Below are 27,258 nucleotides of genomic sequence, written 5' to 3' on the forward strand. Positions count from 1 at the left end.
AATAGTTACTAGGGAATAGGAATAGGAATTCTCTTACAGGTTTGGTGCAACGATAAAATACAGACCTTCAGGATAAGGCCTTGTTGTTCATGCTGAAAACGGTTCAGCATAAAAACACAAAGAATCTGTGTGGATGAGCTGAGCACAGCAGTCTGGTGTCAATCATACTGTAGAAAAAGTGGCACAACAATCAGGACCCAAGTGAACAATTTAAATAGTTTTTTATTAATAATGATTTTTCCATTTGCAGCACTGCTTTTGTCTCATTTTCTTGAAATGCATGATGTATACAGCTAACCTTCAGTGGACAAGAGGACATCAGTGTGTGTGTCTCACACACACAGCACACCTCACAGACCTCCCCTACACACTCTGCACAAGCTGAGAGCTGCTGCCTTTGCAATGAGACGATAAAATAATTATAATAAAAAACACGTTCACACACACATAGGCAGACACATACAAACTTGTTTCCTTCTCTAGCGCTGTTTGATGTTCCTGAGGACCACGACCGGGAGAAAAAGACAAACAAAAAGTGCAAAAAAAAAACAAAAACAAGGTGTTAAATGTTGATCAGAGACATGAGGGACAGTAAGACCAGAGAGATAAAAACAAACAAATACACGCAAGTCTTCAGTCAGGGTTTGTGATCTGTGGCTTGTCTGGCGGGTAATGATCCTCACATAATTGTGAACTTCACTGTGACTTATTCTTTGATCATATGTCAGTGATTTACACTCAGACTCTGGTTATCTTGATTAATCTCAGTGTGAGCTGGGAAAGCTGGTGACAGTTAGTTAGATGCCCGTGAGGCTTTCTCACAACATTGTTCACTTTGGAGCTCGACTGAATAATCTCATACATCAATATATACATCAATCACCATACACTGACAACATTTATTATCTGTGTATTAAGTGAAGGCATTGTATTGGTTTAATCTGTCAAACTGTTTGACAGTCTTTTGAAGCAAAAATGCAATAGTGAAGTGATTTTAGCTGATTATAAATAAAACAGTGAAATCTGTTATAAATTGTGTGAAAAATTGCATCGCAAAATCACATTTTGAAATATATCATATAAGGTTTCATTTAAATCAGTACATCTCTTATCCAAGGACTGTGTGATGAAATAATGGCAAGGAAGCTTGTGTGTGCCTCTCTTTGACTCGCCCCTGTCAAAGCATTGGTGAGGGTACAGCGCCCCCCTCTGGTCAAACAGGTGACTGGAAAACCTCAATACACCCTGTCCCATAGACCCCTCACTCCCTACAGGCCTTCAGCTGGGAAATGGTTCCTGCTCAACATCTACAACCCATTTCATCCAGAAAGGTAGATCCCTGGCTGGTTCCTTGTGCCAAAGGTAGAAAAAAACAAAAAAAAAACAAACAACAAACTGACATTTGATTGTCTTCCACTCATGCATGAATCCCCTTTTTCTATACCAAAATCACAAAGCTATAATTTCACAAAAAGAAAACAAGAGCAAACACATAAAGCAGTGAAACAATCAAAGTATAATTAACAGTTCTTCAAAAATAATAATTTAAACTCATTTAAAAAAAAAAAGTGAAAATGGAAACATCTTATTCAGAGTGCTCTTTGTGGGGCTGTTTAGTCACGCGCCCCCTGGTGGTCAGGGTTAACAAGTGTAACCCTCAGTCAGAAGCATCATAACAGCCAAATTGTGTTCGCTTAGATACGTAAATCACACTTTAGAAAATCAATATCATTGGTCACTCATTTGCTTTTCAGACATTCATGAGAACATTTCACACTCATCATTAAAGAACAAAATACTTGTGAGAGAGAAAAAGACAGACTCATTGAAGACTACAGAAGAAGCAGGGGTGAATCGCAATTTCTGTCAAACGGCTTTGTTGGTGTTCTTCCCAAAACAGGGGAATGATAAGTGAGAGCAACATTGACGAACGCTGTCAGCAGACTGCAGCCGTCAAGGTCAGTCAGTGAAAAGTACAAACCGAGGAAAGCCGTTGAAACATATTGAGAATCAGTCTGCAGAAAACAAAGTAGCCTAAGCATTGCCACAGAAAGAAGAATAGGAAGTCATCTACGTTACAGTCGGTCCTCAAATGTTGGCAACACCTTGCCTGGCTGTACTGTAGGTGACTTAGGATGTGGTGAGTTTCAAATGTAAGGAAAAGAAATATCACAGGGTAATGGCAGACTACACACAACACACATCGGCAAAAGATACTTGGAAACAGTTTTGAGTGTGTAGGTGGAGCTTGATGTTACCAAACCTCCTGAACAATCTCAAAAATTGACAAAAGAAAAATCCCTCCAATATGCTCAATCAAACATTTAAAGAGATCCAATTAGGAAATATTCTAAAGGTATTCAAATGCTGTTTTTTTTTTTTGTTTTTTTTTTTACCCTTGTCTGAATCAACATGACCACAGACGTGGCAGACAATGAGGCTTGGAGCCTGACAGAGACAGCCAGGATTAAACAGAGGTGCCTGCTCGAAGGGAAGGGGGGCCACAGTCAGAAAGAGAGAAGACAGAGGAAAGAGGGAAGAGATGGTTGAATGCAAAGGATTGGAGTGGTTGGCAGAAAGACGATAAAGGCTTAAAGTAAAGGTGCCGAGCAAATGGAAACTTGGGCGAGTGATATCTTAAAGATAACCCAAGAAACAAATGTGTAACAAATAAAGACAGCTAGAAGACAAATTAAGGTTACAGTCAGGGCTGAGAGATCCGAGGGAAAGGAAGTGAGGAGGATAGAGTCCTCGAAAATTCTGTGACAGCAGTCTCGCAGCAATTGGACTCTTGCCCAGTGAGACATCATCACAAACTCGTCCTGCACCTGGCAGGATGAAGATGTCAGTCGCTGGGCTGCCTCCGTTTCCTAGGAGATGATTTTTCAGAGTAAAACCTGAATTCCCAAGATTTGGGCCAGCTTTGCGATGCCACTGTGACAGGAAACTTGGACACGGACAAATGAGATTATGGTAGATAGAAGCTTAATGAGACGAGTGACGGTTGAAGTCCAACACAGGGAACCATATGAGACACTATGTATGGGCCAGGGCCTGTGAATCTGGGAGGTGAACTCACAGTAAGGCACAGTGCTCTGCTTGTGGTTGCTCATTCATGCTGCTACAACCTCTGATGACAGCTACTGCAGACAACGGACAAGACATCGATGGCAAAGCACATTTTCTCTTCTTCTCTACTGCTCCGTTCCGATGCATCCTCTCCGTTACAGTGTCCTTACTCCCTGCCTTTGAATCTTTGGATCGTTCGGCTCTCCTGAATCTGGCAGAACATCCCTCCTTAGCACCAGAATATCGTTAAAAACACAAGTCCTCGCTGATGAGGCAATTCGGTGCTCCTGTCTCTTCAGTCAAGTCCTTCTCATATGTTTCAGAAGAATATACGAGCACCCTACGATAGGCAAAATCTACCTCTTACGACAAAACCTGCACAATAAAGCCACACGACCATACTGCACGTCCGCTCAGTGAGTGAACAGTGCTGTGTATGGAAATAACCCCATGTATTTAGCCCAGGGTTGACTCAGTTGGAGCACTTTACTTTTGTGTTCCAGCTGCTGATATAAAATGCATACTGCAGCTCAATTCATGAGGACTCCAAGAGCTACTGAAGCACAGATTTGGATTCACGTAAAGCAGAAAAACCCTGATACATTTGCACTACAACAAAAGAGAAAGCTTTCACAACAACATAAATTACTAAAAGTTTCATATTTTCTTAAATATGTAAACAAACACTACAACTTAAATATATCTGGTGTAATGCAGACATATTTAAATAAAAAGCTTTGTTTTATATCAGCTGTGGTGCGGCTGATTATTGCACTGCAAACTCTGGAGCCCTATTGCACTTTAGTAAAATTTTCAGCTTCAACCACTGGTCTAATTTAACTTCTGTAACCATTAGTTACATGTCAAAGGCTCTCCAAAATCCTTCACATCTTAATGTGTTCCCTTTAGAAAAAAAAAAAAAAACCTTTGGTGTCCTTACTTCATTTTCATTGCAAGCTCTGTAGAGCAAGGATGGAAACGAAGACAAGGAGACCAGAGAGCTGAAGGAAAGACTTTGATAAAGTTAACTTCAAACAGAGGAAAGGTGTAGGTGTCACATAGGTCTGTCACTGCTGGCTAATTGTGCAGGTGAGGTCAAGGATAGAGGCTCCAGTCTTTCACAGAACAATCTCGTTAACATAACAACAATCAGAGAGACAGTTTAGGTCCTAACAGGTCCCTCCGCCGTGCCACATATGTATGCACTGAATCCATGCTCCTCTTTATCATCCATCAAGTTTGTGGTTATCTGTAGTTTCAAGTTTGTGCATTCTGGATGCCAGGCAGCCTGTACTCCTCACCCCCCTCCCCCGAGCGGTGTCCCCCAGCAAAACATCTGGTTTGATGGACCATGATGAACAGGAAGGGGTTGTCTGAGGGCTGTGTGCACTGGGATTGTGTGGCTATGAAGAGTGGTTTCAAGTTACCAAATAGACCTGGTTACTGGGTTTGTGCCCCTCTCTGTGTTTGCTGAGGTAGCGAGAGGAGTTGCCGCGGAGATTTCAGGAGGGATGGATGGAGTGGTGCTGTGTTTGTGTGTGTGTGTGTGTGTGTGTGTGTGAGTGGCGTGCATAAGTCTGTTTTCAGAGATCAAAGAGCAAAGAGGGTTTGGGAATACAATGTGTATGTGTGTGTAAATGTGTTGGCTCTGGGTGCACAGAATGTGTATGGCTATTACTTTATACTGTTTGTATTTTTGTGTATATGGGGGCAAGGTTCTGCATTCTGCTATCCTGCTCTCAAAATATTGTCTTCTGTTCTGTATTTGTATGTGTGTATATGTGTGTGTACATATGTAAATGTAGTGGTCAGCCTAGTCATCACAATTTGTGTTTCCCTGACAGTATGGAGCGGTAAGTCTCCTCGTCCAGCTGCACATAGCGCCCTCTGCTGGAATCCAGGAAGTAGAGTCTGTCCGACACCGCGCTGGGGTCAAAGCCATCCCTACGCAACTCCGTCTTTTGAAACTTAAATGTTCCTGAGAAATAGAGACACAAAGAAATAATGCAGATAATCCAATTTGCCTTACAATGCCTCTTAGCATTATTAGTCTTACTGCTTTAAGAAAACTATCAGAACACATCACTGTTTAATCAAATTTTGCTTGCAAAGCAATTCTAATATTATTATTACTTTTATAAGTAGTGATTTTGAATTGGTGATGCTGTTTAAATTAACACTCATAATGCCTTGTAAAATCCCGAATCTGTGAATATTTAAAATGGTTTTAATTTCAAAAGATGTCTCCTACTCAAACTGAGATTCTTTAACTGCTTTTTTATTACAATTGCATTGTAAAAAAAACTATATTTATCCTTGCTTTCTCATGCTTTACACAAACAGCTATGAAAAGCGCATTGTACCCGTCTTGTTGACCTCTGGAAGGAAGCGAAGGAATACAGGTCTGGCGTACGGAGGCAGAGCCTTCTCCATGTCCTTTACAAACTTCTCCAGATCAGTGGAACGAGACGGATCAGCGATGGCTGCCATTCCAGCCTTTCCCTCTGCTCCTGCTCACACAGAAACAGGCAAATGAAAGGTTTGATTCTGTGGACCACTGAGTTTCAGGTCAGACATCCTTGTGTTTGTGGAAGGAGGTGATGAGTACTGTGCAGAACCATCCTTATGTCTTTACACAAATGAAATCTGTCTGCCAGTGTTAATTTACCTCTACTTCTATACATCATTGACTGTATTAAACATAGTTTTTAATCTAGTGGCTAGATGGGTAATGTGGCAGTATCTCTTGTCTATCGTGATCTGTATGACTTGTGTATCTTTTGTTATTTGTCACTGCGCATTAGTGACCAAACTGCTTCCCTCCTTCGGGTATTAATAAAGTTATCTAATTTAATCTAATCACAGCGGCTGGAAAGTGGCGTCGTGATTTGTCTTTTGTGGCATTCAGTCTGCAAAGCTTCAGCTACAGCTCTGCTTTAAATGTAGTGAACTTTCTAAATGGTAGAAATCATTTAATGTCATAATAGGTCAAGAGTACGCAAAGACATTGCAGCTGTAAAACTGATACAGTATGGTTCTTGTCTTTTCTAATGGAGGAATCTTTAATCTCAAAAGGTACTGTATGTTAGACATTGTTACCTGGTACTTCCACTCCATACACAACTACATCTTTCATGTCTAGCAGCCTGCTGAGCGTTCCCTCCACCTCGGTCGTGGAGACATTCTCTCCTTTCCAGCGGAAAGTGTCTCCTGTTCGGTCCTTGAAGTACATGTGGCCGTTCTCATCCATGATCAACACATCACCTGGTAAGAAGGGGTCAAAGATCATATTCATTTATTTCAGCACTTCAGCAGGGAATATAGTGAATAGGTGTGTGTGTGAGTGACTAACCAGAGAGATAGGCACTGTCTCCCTTCTTGAAGACACTTTGAGCAATCTTCTTGCTGGTTGCTGATTGGTTGACATAGCCATCAAACCTCCTAAGAGGGTCATTCTGAATGATCCTGCCGACTAGCTGGCCAGGCTCGCCTAGAAAGAGAGAGAAAGAGAGAGAAAGAGAAACAAAGACAGAGAGAGACAAAGAGTGAGAGAGAGGTGTCAAAGACCAGAGGGATTTACAGTATGAATGTATAAATGGCATTCACGTGAATTCAAATTGCTATTTTAACTATACAAAGTGTATTATTTGAGCTCCATCAGGGGTTTCAGAGAGGACTAATGTCAATAGGCCCTTTTACACAGCCTATTCAAGGAGGGAATGTTGCACCATTATTCTGCCTTGCTGTTCTGTATAAAAGGTACAAACACGGAATGGGGGTGCTTTGTTCTTCTGCCTTTATGACGGCAGTGGAGGTAGTCACAGAGCCGAATCAACGTTTGCGTAAAAGCGAGAGAGGGCATGGAGGGGCAGGATGACGACACTGTTGACATCACAAATCACACCTCTGATCCTGGAATTCCAGCATGCTATCTAAAGGTCACATTATACTGACTTTGTTTGGTTCAGCGAACACAAGCACAGAAATGAAGGGTCTTCTTAATGGCAATATAGTGCAATATAGTACAAACACAATGTTGTGCTATATAATTCATGGGGGTGGTAGGTTGGTTGGTTTTAGCAGAAGAACTCGGCCAGTGACTTTTTATGTAAAAATTTCGAGAAAAAACAAAACAAAAAAAAATTGCAATATACCAACAGTAGCACTTCCTGATAGGTAGACAAGGGTATGTGCATGGATTATCAGTGTTGAGTGATGTCATGAGTGTTTGAGTTGAAAGACATAGCCAGAATCAGTACAGACTGTATGTTCAGGTTTATTCCACTGTTAATCAAACATATGATGTGGATGGGAATATATGAACAGCTGTGTATTCTCCTGATGTGTTTTTTTCTGTTTAACACCACCTCTCTTTCTGTAGTTTAATATGTGTATACAGTAAACATACCAGGTTTACACGGAATGCAGACGCCATCAGGTCCCCGAATGAGCTCCATGGTCTCTTCATCAACCCTCACTAGTCTGATGGGATAGATGAAGGGTAGAATCTGACTGTTGAAGCCACATGCTCCAACCTAGAGGACAGACAAAAAATGTCAAAAACCAAAGAGCTTTTAATGTGGTGAGGAAGACGAAAGGCAGATTAGTATTAACCAGCCCAAAAAAATCAGAGCTGTGTGTTGTGTTAATGAGAAGCTACCAAATCTGATACAACAACACATTTACAGCATCAGCATCAGAGTGCTTAACATGAGGAGGCTTTTAGAGCAGTAATGAAAAAAAAATCCTCATGATGTTCTCTCAGGTGAGAAGACTTGAGTGAGTTGTGGTAGTCTAAGGATTTATATGAAGTTTGGTCAGAGCATTATCACCACTTCTTTGCAGGACACCTTCCCACCTTGTTATCGAAGTTGCCCAGGCTGCAGTTGCACTCTGTTGCTCCGTAGAACTCTGCAATCTGCGAGATATTGAAGCGGTTCATGAACTCCTCCCATATGGACTGGCGAAGGCCGTTGCCCAGGGCCATGCGCACCTGATGTTGCTGCTCTGTGTCCCGAACTGGCTGGTTCAGCAGGTATCTGCAGATCTCACCAATGTACTGCACAATCTGGAGGATGGTGGTAAGAAAAACAGTAGTTTAGTGATGAGACATAACAGCGATATGAATAAACCAATTACTGATTTAACACCAAGTTCACAATAATGAGAAAGGGAGTCCAAGAGCTTGGCTGGGAGTAACATTAAATCTTAAGATTCATTTTATAGGCACTGACAACAAAGACGTCTTTGCAGCAACACTGAGAGGCTGCAGTGTGCCACTCAATAACTTGTAATTTACACTATGCTTACAGTGCAGTTGTATTTGACACAGTCGTCCCAGAAACGCGAGGCAGAGAACTTCTTTCTGATGACTACAGTCATGCCATGTATTAAACACTGTCCCACTCCCACAATGTTTCCTGTGGACAGACAAATATGAGTGGTCAAGGTCAGAGTACCAGTCACAACATGGAAATGTACAAAGACATAACATTTAACTCAACAACATGCAACTCCTCCTTTCATTTAAATAATAAACTAATATTATACATTGTCAGTCTTAGTCTTTAACATTATCTGTACGTGTCATTCTCCAAATCTTTTGATTGCACACCAAGTGAATATGTGACTATGAAGTAAAAAAAAAACAAATGGGTTTTGGGCAAATCTACCTCTCAACATGAGGAAAAATTGCATTTTAGCTATAAGGGCGCATTCAAAACTGACTCTTCCTTTTCCCCCTAGGTATGATTTGTTAGGGCAGATTTGAACACAGCAACTGTTTACCAACTCATCCACTGAAGTGGAGCAGAGAAAAATGAACTATAGGTTTGAAAGTGCCCTTACCACCACCCCCACCACCACCCCCTGACCAACACACACAGTTATGGCTTTACCTGCAGAGTGGTAGAGTGGAAGGCAATCATACAGCACGTCATCTGATGTCATCTTAAACCCATAATACACCAAAGCTGCCATGCGATAGTACCTGAAAACCAGGGTCGAGTGAAGCAGGGAAGGAGAAGAAAGTACAATAAGTCAAAGGAAAGCCAACACATTAAATGTTATTTCTCTTCCATTCTGTTCTAACAGTATTTGTACTCCACATGAAAGCATGGATCAACATAGACTGCAGCTGCAATTCCTGTGTGTCTGTTAGTCAGCTGCATGGCTCCTTCCTACCTGCTGTGCACAACAATAGCAGCTTTAGGCATCCCAGTGGTTCCTGACGTGTAGATGTAGAATAGGCGATCTGAAACACAAGACAGTGAGAGTGAGATAACATACATATCAACATCAAAAGTCGCTTTGACTGGTTTTAGCATGTGTAAAATGAACGCTCTGTCATGTTTAAATGTGTAGCTTCAAATAACTTCTTTCAAATAAACATTTCGCTGAATGCTCACTTCTGATTAGCTTCTGGAGCTCGGTTTTGATCCTTAATTAGAGGCCTATTTACAGTTTTGACTGCCAGCTGATTTGGATTAAGTTACAGTGCTAGAGGATAAAGGAGACTCCCTTTTTAAGGACTGAATCAGAGCATTAAGTCCCCTTTTTCTATAGAGAATACAGAGAAATGTGACAGCTAACAGAGATTTCATATTCAGACAGAGGATCTTGCTTTCAGATGTATTCAAATTGCCCCTACATGCAATGGATGATCGCTGGTATGACAACCACTTGTGTTTGGATTTTGCTTTCCTGTTCACAATTGATTTTATCTGTAATAAACAGCAACCCCTCAGTGCAGCAGTACTTGTTGACATTTACTCTACACAGCACACTCTATAATCACCTCTGAATGTGACCTGACTGTTCTGATCCTGATGCATTTGTTTGCAATCTGTCTGGATTGCCAGAGAGACATACTGCCAAGCGTGAACACGACCAAAGGTCATAGTTTTTATTGATGCACCTGCCTATGCCGCTGTCGTGTGGTGCTGAAGTGTCCTGTAGCAAAAGTGAATGAGCAGGTAGGACTGGATTGATTGTTCAGAATCAGGTCTAATTGATAGCTCTGTGGATACAATAATAATATTAAATTCTAAGCAATGTAGATAACAACAACAACAACAACAACAAAACCTATTATTAACTATTCTGTCTACTTACTTTTTCCTAATCTGAACTAAGGGTCTAAATATAGAAGGTGTCAAATTTCTGATTTTTTACACTTGCTCTGTGTTTATTTTTAGTAATAAATATAATTAAAAGCAGCAAAACCATCAGTGATTATATTCTTGACATTTCAATTAAAACAATTCAATTAATTGGTTCGGTGTTGTGATTTCACTATGAGTCACTGCTGGGGCAACAAAACTATTACTCACCACTTGTCAACTGGTCTGTGCTGTCAGTCTATCAGTAAATGCAAAGAAATTACTTTTTGAAATTGCTGTGTTGCTTTGGTAAGAGTAGGTGCTGAAACTTTGACAGAAAGAAGTGTTTTATTTCTGATGACCAGGACATCTGCTATTGGTTGGTGAATTACTATTACGCCACAGAAAATATCACCTAAAATTAGTCCCAAAAGCACATGTAAAATGGCTTGAAAATTTCCTGGAAACTCTGATCCTGATCCTTGGTTGTGAGAGCTTTGATGGAAACAGCATTTGTCACCTGTGAAGCAGCGCTGCGGCCGGCTGGGCAGGTGAGATGGGGCACCATCCAGCAGGGGCTCTAGGCACTCGGTTCCCTGTGGGACCCGTTTGGGATCCCATTCTCCAGAACAGAACATCTGCACCGCCTTCCCCATTGAACTGTGTACCTCGGAAACAGCTATGACAGGGAGACAAACACATTAAAGCAAATTAGATTTATTTCACCATCCCCAAATGCAAGAGGGAAACACTTTTGTGCAAAGTATGACAAAAGATAAGGGCAACCAAGTATCAATATGTATCAGTGCGAGATGCAGAAAGAAAAAGGGAAGCAACATTTGAAACAGTTCTCATATTTTACCCTGAAAAAGCAGACAGTGTATCTTAATTTAAAAGCCTTATGTCCTGCCGGCTCAGTACTAATGCTACCGGCTTGACTTTGGCCTGCTCAGTAGCCAAGAGGCTGCATTTCCAATTACTTAAAGGCATAAAGCACATGACAGGTCCGGGATCCAATACAAAGACTGCTCCATCAATCCCAGGATGACCAGCTCAAAACTGATTCACTCTTTATAGCTGTTGAGATCAGGGATTTTCAGATTGGGCAGGGACTCAAAGGGCGTCATGAGGAGATTGAAATAGATCCATAATTTATGTTTGACCATTCGACTGAGCTGCAGCACTTTTATATCATTAGTGCCTCCAAAGTCTAAGGAATATAAGGTATATTTAACAATACACTGCAGATTAGTAGATTAGATATTATAACAAGAAATTAATTCTACTTGCACCTTCAAAAATATTCATAAACACACAAATGTGATCATGAAACAATTGATTTAAATCTTTAATGTTATTGTTTATTGTTTTTCTGTTTGTCTTATTGTTTAATTTTATTGCTAAATAGAAATCAACAACAATCGCTGCACATTGGACAGTTGCTGGGCAACTAATTTGTTTATCTATTAATCAATGAGTGTGTTAACATATGCATTGGTATCCTGATTTTGAGCCTTATCCAGTTTTTTGATTATATTTGTGATATGGCGTTTACATGCAACATGAAAAACCTGGTTATTCATATCCCTATATACATAAGCATAACAGTATCAAGGTTTACATGCCACAGTGTCCTGGTCTCTATTAGAGATTCCAGATAGCATATCCGGGTTTCTCAAAACCACGATGAGGTCTTATCCAGATTTCTGAAACTGGGATAAACAGTTTACGTGGACAACACATAACTGGGATACTACTGTACTGTAAACACACTCAATATCAGAGATATAAGGTCAAGCCCTGTATTGAGTGAGGGAAAGACATCAGAACTATTTAATTCTTTTATATGCTGTACTTGAAAACAGTATGTACACAAGGTCTTATAGCGGTTTTAAATCAGCTCTGTTGTTTTAGTTTTTATTCTAACTTTCAAAAATAATAATAATAGTTTCTAAAAAATAAGACTGTAAAATGTTTTGAAAATCTCTAGTTTTCCTGTGTAATCAGTTTCTAGTTGAATATCATACTGTGCATATCTGTCTCAGTGTTGTAGGTCAACCCATCCCTTATATACGTTTTATCTGTTTCAGTTTATCATTTATCAGTCAATCTTCTTTGCTCAGACCTTGAACACTGTAGATTGATGATCAAGACATTTCTCCACTTCCCTCTTCATTACTTCTTCCCTTCCTCCCCTCCATCAGTCATTTAAAGCTCCACTGACCGATATTACAAAGACACCTCCTTCAAAACCCATTTATCTTTTATGACCTCTGTTGCCACTCAACACTCTCATTACAGCAGAAGTAGAACAAAACTCATCAGCATGACGCAATGTCATACAGACATTAAAGCCCTCTGGGACAAACTTCAGATTTCTAGCTATAAACTTGACTATGTCAAACCATAACAAACAAAATCTGTCACTTATCCTTTGGATACTTCTCTAATTCCATTCATCCCCCTTCTCCACTCTCCCTTGCACTCACCATCAGTGAGCTCTGAGCCAAACACCACAGCCTTGGCATTGGAGATGGTGACACAGTGGACCAAGGCCTCCAGTCTCAAATTGAAGTTGATTAGAGCGGCCTCTACTCCGATCTTGGCCATTCCCAGCCAGAGGCCCACGTACTGGGACCTGTTCTCCATGAAAAGGGCCACCACATCACCCTCCTGAAGAGGGAAACAACAGAAAGAGGCGCTTGTCAAACTGACTGTCATTAAATAACATTAAATTTTGTGTATCTCAATTCCCTATAAAAGGAGTGTTTCATATTCATGCCTACTCCTGGGTGAAAAAAAAAAAACAGGCGAGTGAGCTTCAACAATTAAAAGAAACCAGTTCTGCTTTAGCATTGATTGATTTTTTTTTTTTTTTTGATAGACAAAGTATTAATTATTTTTCCACCATTTCACAGTAATTTTTAAAACAAATTAAAATCGGATCAATAGCGGTTACGTTTGGTTTTTAAAGTTTAATCCAAACTAATGTAGTTATATGCAATAAAGACACTTTTCAAAAAGGTTTGTGGACATGGGATGTTGAATTTGCCACAGAAGTCTTTTTCACCCTAATTCTTTAAGGAAAATTTTGTTTTGAAGACGTACCCTGAAACCCCGTTCCAGCAGCAGGTTAGCCACTCTGTTGGAGTACTCGTCCAACTGTCGGAAGGTCCACCTTTCCCCAGTCCCCTCGAAGATGAGTGCAGTTTTGTCCCCATGACGACGCACTGTTTCAGCAAAGATCTTGGGAATTGTGTTCTTCTCTCTAAGGTGGCGTCTGACGTTCATCTTCACCCGCAGTAACACAACTGCCGCACTGGGGAAACAAGAGAAAATTATCATTAAAGAAAGACATCAGCAGGTTAAAAATAACATTTCGTGGAGTTATTCCAAAAGACCATTTGCCCTTTAATTGTACAAGCAAATACACCTCACCTAAATGACCATCACACTAGTTTTGCATGTATTAGTTCATGTTTTATCGCATAATTTTAGTTCATTTCAGTGTCAGTATTAATTTGTTGCTTTTATTTTTGTTTTCAGTTATGTTATCAGTACATGTTATTGCAGCTGTGAAGAGAAAACTTTCCTTTTGGTGATTTAAAGATGTTTTGACATTTGAGACTCAGCTGCCAAAAAGCACTAGTCTGTGTCAATGTAACAATGTGACAATAATTGGCAACTCCCATCCTCCACTTTGGCAATAAAACAAAGCCAATTGAATATTTATTCAATATAAAGTATAAGAGTATACTCGGACTGGTTTTAAGAGTCTGAATGTTGATTTTCACTCTGTAGTAAAAATAATGGAAAACAATCACTTTCTTTGCACAATGGATGCATGGATGGTGAGAAATCAATCATAAAACATGGGATGTCCTTCAGATAATGGTCAGCAGTATCATGTGGTGTGCATAATGTGTAATACTATAGTGTACTTTGAAGCTCATCTACAGTTGACCAACTATCCTATATTCTATCATATATTCTGTTTTCTAAATACCTAAACTGTGCAAAATGTAACAACCTAGACATAAAACATTATGACAGACATGAATGGGTGGGTCCAAGGGGCAAAGTCTGCATCTCACCTACTACTTTTCTTTTATGGGGCAAAGGTACAGGTAGTGGGCATTCTGCTGAACACTGTATAATTATAGAAACATCATAAAAATATATTGAGCAAAGTTACTTCATGGCTACACTGTGGTGGTAATTATATTTCATCATTATATTGTTTCATGTTGGTCCAGATAACCATGATTTACTGTTGTACAGTTGTTTCATTTATTTCATTTGCACACTTGACCACAATAAAGCTCTTTCTAATGCAACAAAGGAGCTACATGACAGAATTGTGTATACTGTAGTTTGGTTTAGTGTACAAAGGAATTAAAATGTGAACCACAGTGCTTTTAACAGTGTAAATACCTAAGCCTTGTCACAGCACATTACACAATAAGAATTTATGAGTCACTGAGGAAACGGCATAATTTGACAGAGTTAGATATGGTGAATTTTTAACCTTGAGGCATCAGATATTGTCAGTACGTAGACAAACAACTACACCATTATCAGAACTCTACTTATGGTTTGAGGTATTTGTATCTGAGCAGGTGAACTGTGGTCTTCTCTCTCTAACCAATAAGAAAGCAGAGGCATTTTTTGTATATAATGGGCCATAGAAAAGCAGTTATCACTACTGGTTAAGTCACGTTGGCTTATTTTTCACAGAGGTCATAAAAGGTAGTCTTTTACAATTTCCTGTTTTACCATCAGTGGGGCTATTGAGGAAAAAAGGAAGTTAACCACAAACCAATTACCATGGCAACCTCCAACTGTAAATATTAGCTTTAGGTAAGACAGTTAAAAGATTAGCTCCTTCCCCATCCTCTGTGTTGTCTCTTGTCTAAAATATTTAAGGCTACCTGCCATGTCACAGAGGTTTGAAACATGCACGACACGCTGGTTATAAAACTAAGCCTGTTGAGGAAGAGCCTCAGGTTCTGGCCGGTGAATTCTTCAAAGCTGCTTTCAAAGATGACAATCTATATTCTTGCAGGGTTAGAGGTGTGAAAACACTTCACATACACATAGTGAAAGTTAGCTTACTATGGACAAATTCACTGGAACAAGCAAAATCAGATGGTGCATCACTGCAATTAGTTGCATGATATCCTATGTACTGAGAATGAGAATTTTGAAGTTATGTGATCAGATTGTAGTTTGCCAGGGAACTTGACCTGGTGCTTATTTTTTAATAATTAACTAAGAAAACATTATTGTCTATGAGTCAGTATCATTGTTTCATCACATATAATTCCACTGAGCAATGATAAATTATCATTCTGATTTATAGCCCCGCTCTTCCTCACTAATGTCTTTCACAAGGCTCAAAGCAAAGACCTGTAAAACATTTTAATGGTCCTATTCTGACTTTTTAATTATGTATGGCAGAATATTTGATATTCACTATTTGTCAGTAACTACAGTGTGTCCAATGCCAGATTTGTATTACTTGTGTCCAAGGTCTTGTTGTAGCTGACTACAATGGTCCTAAGGAACTCTTATTGTTGAGATGCTTGTAAATGTTTGGAGAGTGACACATTTTCTATTGTTCTGATTGTGCATCCAGTGCACTGGATTTGAAATTAAATGATCATTGTTTTACTTGAAGTTCAGTGTTCTGGAGTGAAGAGCCAAAACAACTGCAAATTTAAGACCCAAAAAAAAAAATACGTACAGACTGCACTAGATTTTGGATGACACTTCCTGTGACAGCAGACAGTTAAAACAAGACATAACTGGTTGAAAAACGGAATTTAAAAAAGGAAATTAATCACTAGCAGTAATAATTGGAAGGGCATGAAAAGGATTCCATAACAACAGCCCCATGCTTACTGTAAGTCCCTGCCAACTGTTCTGGCAAAAATCTGCAGGAAGCTCCATCCTCCGCTTCCCAGGTAGAAGATCAGGATGGCCGGGAGAACCTGGTACCAAGGCAAGCCCACCAGCAGCCTCAACACAAACAGCAGGGCTGTGCAACACGCTAGACGCATCATCCTGAAAGAATGCACACACATATAAATAGATAGGGATAATGGCCTACAGGCTGCAGACCCTAGCTAGTAATCACAATCATTTCATACCAAACATCAGTTCAGTGAGGGAAAGGTTACATGTGGTTTAAACAAGCAGAAGTGTTCTTGAATCTGAATCTTCACAGTGGTATTCAACACAACCACTTAACAATGTTATCTACTTTGATTTTGTTTACACATCTTGTGCCCATTTCAGTCCAGTGACTCAGCTCTAGTAGACTGAGATTGTAGTGAATGAGGACAGGGTCGTTACGGAATAACAGAATAAAATGAGAGTAATTTACTGTATGTTGTCATCTTGTATGAAATCTGTAAGTGGCCATAATCATGTAAAAAGTGAGTACAAACACTTTGTTAATAAACAATTACACAAAGGATTATAGTACATCTTTTTACATGTGCAAAGCTGGTAAAACCAAGAAACCTCTTGAGTTTCCCTTTCCCTTGGAGTTGAACAAAGACCAAGGCCAAAGAGACCTTGGGGAAACCCCTACTCAAAGTGAAATAGTCTTTTCTTGACAGCTGAGAGCAATAGAGGACAGCATGTGTTGACATTGGTGTTCAGTGCCACCTGATAGCTAGGAAGATGATCCTAAAGCAGTAAAAGATAGGTTTACTCTGCTTATTATCTATTCATTAGTCTACTTAGAGAAACACTGGGGGGTTATTTCCGTTTATCATAATGGAACAACAACTGGGCCTTTTTTAGAGCATAATTTTCTAGAGTCAAGACGCTGACAAGATATTTATCGCTCTGCCCCCCTGCGTACGGCTGTGATGGTGATGATGGCTTTATCATGCCAATTCAATCACTGTGCTGCTATTTAAAACGTAGAGCTACGCTCTATGTGGAAGATTAAATGACTCTAAACGACGAAATGACAGGATTTGTATCATGGCAGGGGAAAGAAATGCAGTAAGGAGGCAGTAACCACTTCGCAGTTGGAGAAAAAAGCCTCATCATTCGCTGTTGCTACACCCGGAAATTTAAAAGGCGCGTAGCATCATATTGCGGTAGTGGATGGGGAGAGCATAGGGAGGCTCAACCCACAGTTTTTTTAGACTGCTCCAACCATGCCATGTGCGCTTTCAGACAGGGCCTTCAATCGTAACCCGGTTGGACAATATTTATCGGGCTAACCTGATGTAGGTTATCATGGTAACAGGCGCGCCGGGGAAGCAGGATGCGCAGCGTATTGCGCGCATCGGCTTAGCAAGGAAGCGGATGGACAGTGTGACAGCACCAGCAACCCCTCTCTCTTTTAGGATGAAGAGACACGCTGAATATGCTATCCACATTCACATAAGTTATCCTTCATGGACCGATAGCTGCCTGATATTAAGTCTTGAACCACCTATCGAGTCCCGTTAGAAGGTTGGGCGCTCACAAGGTTGACAAAGGACGAGAAAGTCATTGCCGGACTCTCTCCCTTTCTCCTAGCAAATAATAACCGGACCCATCCGTGAAGTTGAACATAACGGTGGCGCTCAGTCAGCTTGGGCTGTGGCTGGGATGACCAGTTCTTTTTTTTTTTTTTTTGCTTACATACCTTGCACTTGGCTCACACCGTCACAGCATGTAGGTGCGCAGAAATCCCTGACGTGAAACTCGTTGTGTGCGATTCCACCTTGATCGGCTTATAGGCTAGCTTGGTCGCCCCCTCCGCTCCTCGCCGCCGCTTGCTCGGGTTTCACAGAGGCTCACAGAAACGCACAGAGACAGACACACGCACCGGGATCCCCTCCTGTTGTTAATACCACAACGAGCTGCTGCCGCTACTCCTCCTCTCCTCCGGTGGGTCGGGAGTCAAATTCGCTTGGCTGTACGCGTCGACTTTGACCCCGCGATCATCATCCGTTCATTGTCACAATCACTGATATCATTTCTGGGTTCATTGTAGCCGATAACCTCGCTAGCAAGCGTAATTCAAATGACCTTATAATTTTCTTAGCTGCGCCCGCCCACCACCGTCAGCGTGCCGTCAGTGTATCAGGAATAAGCGCTGACGGACGGGTGCCAGAGCCAATAGGAGAATACGATTTTTTTTTTTTTTTTTTTTTTTTACTTGTCCCATCCGGCTAGGGGCGGGGTTTGCGGCATTGGTGAAAAGGAAATGCGGCGCGGCCCTGCCTGCTAGCCCAACAGACAGCGAGGCAAGCACGCACAGCAGTCTGTATCCAGTAGTGACAAGGCCCTGATGCGGAAACGTGTGGCATAAAACGAGCCCTGCCTCTGCCCGTAGAGTCCGCCTCACCACGTCCATTCATTACTCCGCGCTCTGCTACAAGATGTGCTTTAAATACCCATCTGTCACAAGAGGGACCCAAGGAATGAGGAAGGACACGGTATCATACAATATTGAGGACTAAACTACCATTTGCCACTGTGGGCCAAGATCTACAATGAAAAATAAAAACCTATGAGGCATGAGCCCACAGGTTTTCACTGCAACCGAACGCTACATCAGCTGATTTGGGTAGCTGTAGGGGTGGAGGTTGGTTGCTCAGCTGAAAACCTGCAGTTGTCGATGCACTCACAAGGCTGACAACTGATAAATGTGAAAATACAGTAGATGAAGCCTACACAAATATCTGGACTACAGGGGCAGACAGCACTGAAAGATGATCAGAATTGTGCCAAGTGACATGCCAACCCTTAGTGGATATAAAAAGCATTTCTCCAGCCTCGTGCATTGCTACAATTTGGGTCTTTTTTTGTTGTAAGCTGAGAAGAGACTTGCAGCACACAATGACAAAACAAAGTAACTCTGGCCTATTTTAAGTGGCACCAGGAGGCTGACATCTTACACACTGTTCATTACACCAATGTGACATGTGATGAACCACATTGCATAACCACAAAAGATTACAAATGGTCTATTATAACAAATGGCAGTAGATCACTATTGCAGGTCAACAGAGGTTACTTCCACGATGGGCTGAAGAGCTCTAATTAACAGGGACACATTTAATTCTAAGTTCTTACAGAAAACCTTACATGTAACCCATTTTCAAATAGCTGACCCCATCTGTAGGAAAACCAAAGACTAATCACATAAAAGTTAACATTTTACAACTTGATCAGGCTTTATCATCTGGTGTTGTGTAGTACCTGAGATGGTAAATGAATGATAAACAATGCAAAGATCAAGATAAGAAAATAAGATGAGCTTTGACCTGCAAATGAGAGATTTTCACCATACACTCACATTATTACATGAGAGAACAGGCACCAACTGGCACAAACATACACACACAGTGATATGGCATCATCAGAGCCTTGCAGCTACTCAGCCCCTATCAGTCCGAGAAGGCACATTATCAGTCGTTCTCAGACTGATAACGCCACACCCAGTATATTATGGCACTTGCTGGCATTCTCTTTCTCTGAATATTTCAGGCAAATAGAAGAGAATTGGGGACTTCTTTATTAAAAAAAAAAGGAAGTGCAGATGGGTGACAAATTGATAGAAAAACCAACATAAAGTGTTGTAGTAAAGTGTTGTTCCACCTTACTAAGACACTTCATGAGCAGAGCAGCTCCAGAGCAGCTCCAGAGCAGCTCCAGAGCAGCTCCAGAGCAGCTTCATTGCTTCCTTTACATAGATTCTGTCTCTGAACTCTACTAGAGAGATGAAAACGCTCTACCAAAAGATATTCTCTCATTTGGTGTTTTGATGATGGTGGTGGAAACGCTGTCTAACACAGGTGTTCAAGTTGGGTTGAGATCTGGAGACTGTAAAGGCCATCAGTGATGGGTTGATGAAACCTTGTTGAAACATTGAGGCTTTCAAGCCAACTGTGTTGAATGTGTCACTTGGGACAAGTAGAAATACCACTATACTATATCTTTCAAATTTTAATCACATTTTTAACCATTATCAAATATCATCAAAATATTTCCATAGTGGAGACAACAAGAAATGTCCCATCTCAACACAAAGCTAACCTACCACTAATTCATACTTGCTGAACCATTCAGTGAGCCCTTGCTCCCTGTATGAAGGCAACCCTTTCTTTTTTGTTAAATGTTTGGGTGATTCCAAAGAACAGACAGGAAACTGTAAATGAGTGACAGTTGTCTAATACCCTTTGCCTCCCCCTAGGATTTTTTAAGAAGTGGGTGACATTAGGATGACCTACTAGGCAATGTTACAACACCAATGTGTTGCAATTTGAGTTGAATTTAACCGACAGGCCTGTTATAAAAGTGGCATCTAATTTTAAGTTACATATAAAAGCATTTACTTAACTGTATTGAGGGTGTTAAGGGTGGCTGTATGTTGATAACTTGTGACATAGTTCCACTCATAATCAATGTTATGACCATGATGGATCTGTATCTCTTGAGATTCTATAGTGGTCTTAGAGGTAACAATGGAAATGGGAACAAACTGTATGGTGGTGCCGTATTATGTGTTGTTGCCAATGTACAGAGCATATTATACTGGGAGCAGAAACACTTCAAGGTCTGGCATCCCTGCTTTTGAACTGGCATTCATACAGCCATCATACAACTACATAAAACTCTATTTAGATAACCTCAAATGTCAAAACAACACAAGTCCTTTCAAAGTTGTGCTTCAGTGGCATTTAAATTCTTGCACAATCAAGATAGGGAACAGGCTGGAGAAAAGTCATAATATTTTTATTTATTTATTTTTTTTACATTTGTTTTCTGTCACAGCCTTAAGTTAATAGTTTAAAGTAGATGGTCTTTCTTAAATATCAGGTCTGCCTGCTGGACTAAACACCATCATAGCATATGATGCTCTCTCTGTAAAAATGTGAAAACAGAATCGTAAACAAAATGAGCAAACCTCTGCCTCAAAGAGGAAGTCGAGGTCAACAGTGCAAATTCATTCTCCTATTAAAAAGTTCTTATGTCTTTTCTTTTTATCTTTATGCCCCTCTCCACTTGGTCTTAGGAACCATTCTTACCACTGTATTTTCATTCTGTTTTCTTTCTCAGTCATCTAGTTCCAGGCCGAAGTGGCTGTAGAGATCTCGTGTGGTGGTCCCCCTTACAGCAGCTGTAAGACATGGCAAAGTGGGGGTTAGGCCCTTTCAGCAGATTACATGGCCAACTTCCTCATCTTCTTTTCAAATAATCCTCAAAACACTGAACAGACCAAGGCCACATGATAGTACTAAACACTCATTTTAAACATAAGGCCTGTACTTACTGAAAAGTATGTATACAATAAATTTCATCAAAACAGACCTCTTATCTCTATAGTCATTTCCATTGCATCTTAAAACATAAAATCTGCCATTTTTTCTTTAACCTTGTTAAAACATAATTTACTTTATATCATCGAATAAATCTGACAAATTAGCCCCGCTGGCTAGATCTCTGCCTCCTTTTATTCACGCAGAACCAAGCTATGCTGAGTTGTGCTGGGCTGACCCTGATACAAAGACCAGTTAGCCTCTACTGTGTTTTCCTATAGGGCTGACAAAGCTGTAACATTTATTGGTGCAGCATACTAATGCACTGTACTGGTGGAATCCTACTAGGACTGGAAATTATTATATTTTGTTGTCAGTTAATGTATGGACTTCTTTAGATGAACTGAATAATAATTTGTAGCTTATAAACTCGAGAAAATAACAACACATGCCCATGACAATTTATCATAACTAGCATTGATAACTTTAAATTGTTGACTTTGTTTGACCAGCAGTGAGAAACAAAATATTAAAACATAAGTGATGTGAAGCAGAAAATAGACAAAATATCACGATGGCGAAGAATAAGCAACTGATTGGTATCTTCTTTTGCCATATAACTTCATTTTTTTTCATATACTCTTCCCCACTCTCCATCATACACATGTTCTCCTGGTTGTCTAACAAGTCTTAACTGTAATATACAATAGCTCAGCACTTAAGTGGTGCCATTGTTTTTCTTTTAACGTATGTAAATTATATTTGTGCAGTAAGGGTGTGTACATGCAGTGCTGTTGGAATAAGGGGCTCTGAAGGTCTGGAGCTACAGAGTGGTTCACTGTTTTGATGTTAGTCGACTTTGCAGGGCAAGACGCAAGACTCTGTTAGCCTACAAGGATTGGTGTTTGCCTTTACTGACATTTCAGTTTAGAAAGTACTGTTCATTAACGGTATATGTGAATTTACTAAATGTGAAGAAGGGATTACACAATTTATTATAAACAGAAACATCTGTCAGGAATCATAAATAATGAACAACTTTCAACTAAGAATGGGGAATTAATACTTTCTCTGTATATTCAAAATATGTTTGTTTTCACCTGAAACCAAAAATATAAATACAAACACGTCCATCATTCTAACATCATATGTACAAAATTATCCTCTTCATCACCCATGGTTGATAAAGTAAGTTTTTTTTTTCATTTCATTCATAAGATCAAACATATGCACAGTCTGAACTCTGTTTGAGGGTAAAATTCTTATGGGTGAAACTCAGGTTTTATAAATGGCTTTAATCTTTTGAAAATTTGAATATTTGACAGACTGTATAAGCAAAAAAAGGACAGTTCTAAGTGACAATGACCTTAACCCGGACTGACAGACAGACAGACGGACATGGTAAAAGACAAAGGGACGGTTGTCTTTAGAGGGTACTGCAGGGCATCTCCACTTGTCTCCTGTCTCACTCCACAGTCTGCCCACTGATCTCCTCCCTCTCAGCATAACAGCATACAGTACAACAGCAACTCAGTGTTAAAGTGTAGACTCTTTGTTAAGTGTGTGCGTCTATGTGTTTGAGAGAAAGTGAGAGAGAAAGACAGCAGGAAGGGGGTAAGAGAGGATGATAGCATGTGTTTGTATGTAGCAGTGTGTGTACGTGTGAGTGTATGCATGTGTCTGCATGATAGACAGAGATTGTAATTGTGTGTGTGTGTGTATGTGTGAATGTGTGTATGTGATGTGAAAGACTGTCATTGTGTCAGAGGGGAAACGCCATCTCCATTCACTAAGAGGTCATTATCATCCTGATTCCACTGTACTGAGATAGAATTTAAAGGGATAGCCAGGTTTTAACATTTCAAATTTTATATGACAGCTCACTCAGTTTTTTTCTACACGGATTACAGCAGAAATGGAAAAAAAGTGACAAGAAATGATCAGTGTTGTTCCTTTGTACATATTCTGCAGATTAGAAGACTAAATTGGAGGGATTTGCAGATTTTAACACCACGCATACAAGCACATACATGCCAAAGTAGGTAAAAAGTCATGTTTGTTATGAATCATGCACAGACCATAATGTGACTTGGCTGTGATTCACTACAACTTTCCAAACAGTGTGAAAGGTGTCAACTTCTCAACAATTTCTCAACCTCATGCCGTTGCAGCACATGCACACAAATGGACATGAAAGATACACAGACTTACAACACTCATTCACCCATTGCAGCCTATTTCTTCATATTAGTGTACCTGAAATGTACATTCCTTACTTGCACAGTATGATACAGTGTCACAGAAATTAGGGTGAAAGCTGCAGGGAGAAGCTGAAATTCCAACATGAGATTTGATCTCACTCAGAAAGGTAGGCGATGGGTTGACACTGGTGATTTGAAGTAGGTGATCACTAAATTTCCCACCAAAATTATTGAAGTTTCAACAACATTAATATTCATATCATGTCAAATTATGTATTAGAACAATGCCGATCAATATTAGCCAATATATCCCTGAACACAGAAAATTATAGGATTTTCAGTGGCTGGTTTATTTAAGTTGGATGAGCTGGGAACCCAAGTATAACCCAGATGGCCCAAATAAGACAGACACACAACCAATAGCATTTTCCTCTAAAGTGTTAATCTAATGGGACTGAATAGTTTACAGGCAGGCAAATGTAATCTGTATGCAGACGTAATTAAATACTGTCTAAAGTTAGATAATAGACTGGCCTTGACTTTTGCGTCAGCCTTAAGAAGTAAACAGTGACGCCTCTCTGTTGCCCTCTGGTGGCAGGCTGTAGAATAACTTCGATATCAATATATTGTAATGTGACCAAGCCAAGGCCATCATTTTTAGTTCAAATTTTACCTATATGCAATAGCTGTAATACCTAATAAATTAATAGTTTATTTGGTTGTGTACAGCATTGACAGCATTAATTGTGCATACACACCAAAATTCCATGATCTATTAGACTGTGACGACAATGTCTGTATACGATTGTGTGGTAAATCTGATGTTGCCTTTTGTATCTAAGGGTGTCTGCTTAAACTCATCACCGTCATTGAGGTAATTTTTAAGGATGTGATTACACTTTGTTACTGTTTGTTTTCTTAGGTTCAAATCACACCAGAAAAAGACATATTGCTGTATGTCTCATCTAGTCTGTTCAGAGTTCACACTGCCTGATGATAAGTGAGCCATGAAGTGTAAACATGAGTCACATAGACAGACAGACAGCTCATTCAGCTGACAGTTTTGGTTAGCTGTCATCTTGCAGCACTTGTTTTGTTTTTGGTGTGGAAGCTTAGAAAGAAATAGCTGAAAATAACAAGTCATAACTGTGACTGGACTTCATCTGTCATGGCTACAAAAAAGGCCATGGCTAACAGAGGGAGGAGAGAATACATCCTATAAATGGCTACCAAGATCAGAGGACAAGCGGAGTATTATATATACTGTGGGTGGTTCAAGTTGCTTTCATACCATAAATTTTCCACACCTTGATCCACATGGAAATAAAATTAGACCCAGGCTCTGTGAGACTACACCAGGGTTAGATTGACATTATACTGATTTGATCAAAAGAACTGAGCTAAAGGAGTGAAAACTCACAGTAGGGTTTGATAAATCAAATCATCAAGGTGGGATGTGCATGTAACAAATTCCTGACTTTCTTACCATTCACTGCACAACCCAAAACTTAGTATTACTAATTCACATCAAGCATCTTGTTGTGACTGTAACAGCCTTAACTGACCAAAAGTTAGACTAGTGCAAACTGAAGTGGCTTTTTTGAGGGCTGTACAGAGACAAACATAATAAAAAATCGGTAATCACTATTGTATTACCAGAATCACTGTCCAGAATCCATTGCAAATTTAGCAAACCTACTATTACTGGTGCCTTTAAATTCAACTACAAACTACTGAATAGGAAAGATATCCTGTCTGTATGAGTAATTATCTTACCAATACGGCCCAGGAGTGATTGTCCAATGTCTTTAATGTCATTGTATTCATGCAGCATATCAATATGATGCTCCAGCTCCTCTACTCTGTATCCCCTGAAGAAACACACACACAACTGGTGTCACACAAAAGATCTGTGCAGATGCTCATACAGAGACACACAAAAAATAAACATCATGAAAAGATTTATACTGACAAAACTATGTGCAGAAAAAAGAAAAGAAGATACTGATATGGGCATTATAGGTATTCCAGGGTATTACTTGTGGGGATCATCACTATCGCCTGTTCCCTAATCCTAAACCAACCCATCAACAATCAACATTACATGCTTAACCTCAACATATTCTATTCAAAAAGGACTTCAAAAACAGAAATACAGCAAGGCAAATACACACAGCTGTACTCACTCAGCCTCCAGCTGTGCTATCTCTGTGTCCAGCTGCTCTCTTCTCCTCTCTAGCTCTGCCACCTCCTCTGCAGGACTAACTTTAGCACTTGTTGCTTGAATCTGTGAGGTGCAAAACAGGGAACCATGATAGTATAATGCACGTGTTGCATTAAAAGCAGGAGTTGTGTGTGTGTGTGTGTGTGTGTGTGTGTGTGTGTGTGTGTGTGTGTGTGTGTGTGTGTGTGTGTGTGTGTGTGTGTGTGTGTGTGTGTGTGTGTGCGTGTTACAGACATAGAAGGGGTTTACTTACAGGCGATTTGAAGTTGGAGTGTACTTTCTTAAACTTTGAGAATGGAGTTCTATGGAAAGAAGGGAAACTATTGTTAAAGACAGGACATGTTTCATGAGAAAATGTTGACAGAATAACAGAATGAAATGTCTTTGAGGTGACTGGTTACATGTTCATTAACTCTTCAGAAATCACTACTAACTGTCAGCAATAACAATAATAGCTGTACCGTCTGTGTGTTTTAAAAAAGAGGTTCACAGCAAGACTGCAAACTTCCCACAACAAACTCTCTGTCTCCATCAATTTCCTAGCAATGGCTGATGATGATCAAACCAAGGATTACTCAGATGCTGATCAGAAAAGTTCTGTTCTATTTTACAAATTAATCAAACTGCATTTTTTAACTGTTTGAAAAGATTAAGGGGGGTACTCAGATGAACTTCTTGGGGTTTAAAATGTAGATGAATTAATTTTCTAAATGTGACAACACAGGATAGATAGCTGCTGATTTTGTGGTCAATAGAAAAGTTGGCATCCTTTCACATGTTGTCAAAGTTTGGCCTACTACAGTAACACCAATGGCAGTATTTTCAGTATTTTTCACACATAGAAACCCTGTTAAATAAACAGTGCAACATGTCATGTAGTTTGGGGTTATCTAACAAAGTTACCTGTCTTTATCAAAGGTCTTTCTATTTAAAAAAAAGTGGGTAAAATATAGTGAGATCTTGGAGCATCAACAACTTGACCTAAGAAACGTTAATATCAGCCACAGCACATTGTCTCAGGAGGGTCTTGAAACAATATCTCAGCGAGACGATGGGACAGTAGAACTACTCTATGTCGAACATATTTAAAGCGATAATCTTAATCAGTAATGCCTGACATTTAGGTTATCCGACGCTAGCCCTGACGTTAGCTAGCTCGACGAGCTAATGTTAGAGCTAATGCTATCTGTAAATTACCTTTTCAGTGCTCCTTTCTTCAAGTCGTTCGCCTCCGGCGTTGAAACTGAACAACTGTTTGCACTACAGTGGGTTTCAGCGGGCTGCTCTATGTTCATACTGCTTTAAATGTTGAAATCTGCGTGACAGAGTCGATTTAATACAGAGAAATAGTATATAAACAGCGTGAAGAGGAGGAAGTTTGCAGTTCG

At 40.0% G+C, this 27,258-nt stretch overlaps 2 protein-coding genes across 3 annotated transcripts; both read right to left on the minus strand.

Moving 5' to 3' along the window:
- Positions 1 to 204: 204 nt before the first annotated feature.
- On the minus strand, positions 205 to 18,599 carry slc27a4 (solute carrier family 27 member 4). The gene is made up of 14 exons (XM_056403860.1): positions 17,824 to 18,599; positions 16,074 to 16,235; positions 13,278 to 13,488; positions 12,659 to 12,842; positions 10,690 to 10,848; positions 9,253 to 9,322; positions 8,967 to 9,058; positions 8,380 to 8,489; positions 7,928 to 8,137; positions 7,478 to 7,604; positions 6,422 to 6,559; positions 6,169 to 6,333; positions 5,433 to 5,579; positions 205 to 5,047 (listed from the first exon to the last, which is right to left on the minus strand). The coding sequence occupies exons 2-14, from the start codon at positions 16,232 to 16,234 to the stop codon at positions 4,890 to 4,892; spliced, it is 1,932 nt and encodes a 643-aa protein (XP_056259835.1). The 5' UTR covers position 16,235; positions 17,824 to 18,599; the 3' UTR covers positions 205 to 4,889.
- A 2,306-nt stretch (positions 18,600 to 20,905) lies between these two features.
- On the minus strand, positions 20,906 to 27,258 carry swi5 (SWI5 homologous recombination repair protein). 2 transcript variants are annotated; one of them, XM_056403988.1, is made up of 6 exons: positions 27,068 to 27,258; positions 26,124 to 26,172; positions 25,833 to 25,933; positions 25,423 to 25,517; positions 21,215 to 21,306; positions 20,906 to 21,050 (listed from the first exon to the last, which is right to left on the minus strand). In XM_056403988.1, exons 1-5 carry the CDS (start codon positions 27,163 to 27,165, stop codon positions 21,242 to 21,244), a joined length of 408 nt encoding a protein of 135 aa, XP_056259963.1. In that variant the 5' UTR covers positions 27,166 to 27,258; the 3' UTR covers positions 20,906 to 21,050; positions 21,215 to 21,241. The 2 variants fall into 2 exon arrangements, with proteins under 2 accessions (XP_056259963.1, XP_056259962.1); XM_056403987.1 differs by having other exon boundaries at positions 20,906 to 21,306.

The sequence above is a fragment of the Seriola aureovittata genome, chromosome 18 (assembly GCF_021018895.1).
Source record: "Seriola aureovittata isolate HTS-2021-v1 ecotype China chromosome 18, ASM2101889v1, whole genome shotgun sequence".
NCBI classification, from domain to species: domain Eukaryota; kingdom Metazoa; phylum Chordata; class Actinopteri; order Carangiformes; family Carangidae; genus Seriola; species Seriola aureovittata.

What these genes read in the sequence shown, in the direction of transcription:
- slc27a4 (XM_056403860.1), bottom strand. Translation starts at nt 16,234, where the DNA reads ATGATGCGTCTAGCGTGTTGCACAGCCCTGCTGTTTGTGTTGAGGCTG. An exon ending in CTGCATTCCGTGTAAACCTG is followed by an intron (nt 6,560 to 7,477) that starts GTATGTTTACTG and finishes CTCTCTTTCTAG; the next exon opens with GCGAGCCTGGCCAGCTAGTC. An exon ending in GTATGGAGTGGAAGTACCAG is followed by an intron (nt 5,580 to 6,168) that starts GTAACAATGTCT and finishes CTGTGTGAGCAG; the next exon opens with GAGCAGAGGGAAAGGCTGGA.
- swi5 (XM_056403988.1), bottom strand. Translation starts at nt 27,165, where the DNA reads ATGAACATAGAGCAGCCCGCTGAAACCCACTGTAGTGCAAACAGTTGT. An exon ending in AAGAAAGGAGCACTGAAAAG is followed by an intron (nt 26,173 to 27,067) that starts GTAATTTACAGA and finishes TTCTTTCCATAG; the next exon opens with AACTCCATTCTCAAAGTTTA. An exon ending in ATCACTCCTGGGCCGTATTG is followed by an intron (nt 21,307 to 25,422) that starts GTAAGATAATTA and finishes CATGTCTTACAG; the next exon opens with CTGCTGTAAGGGGGACCACC.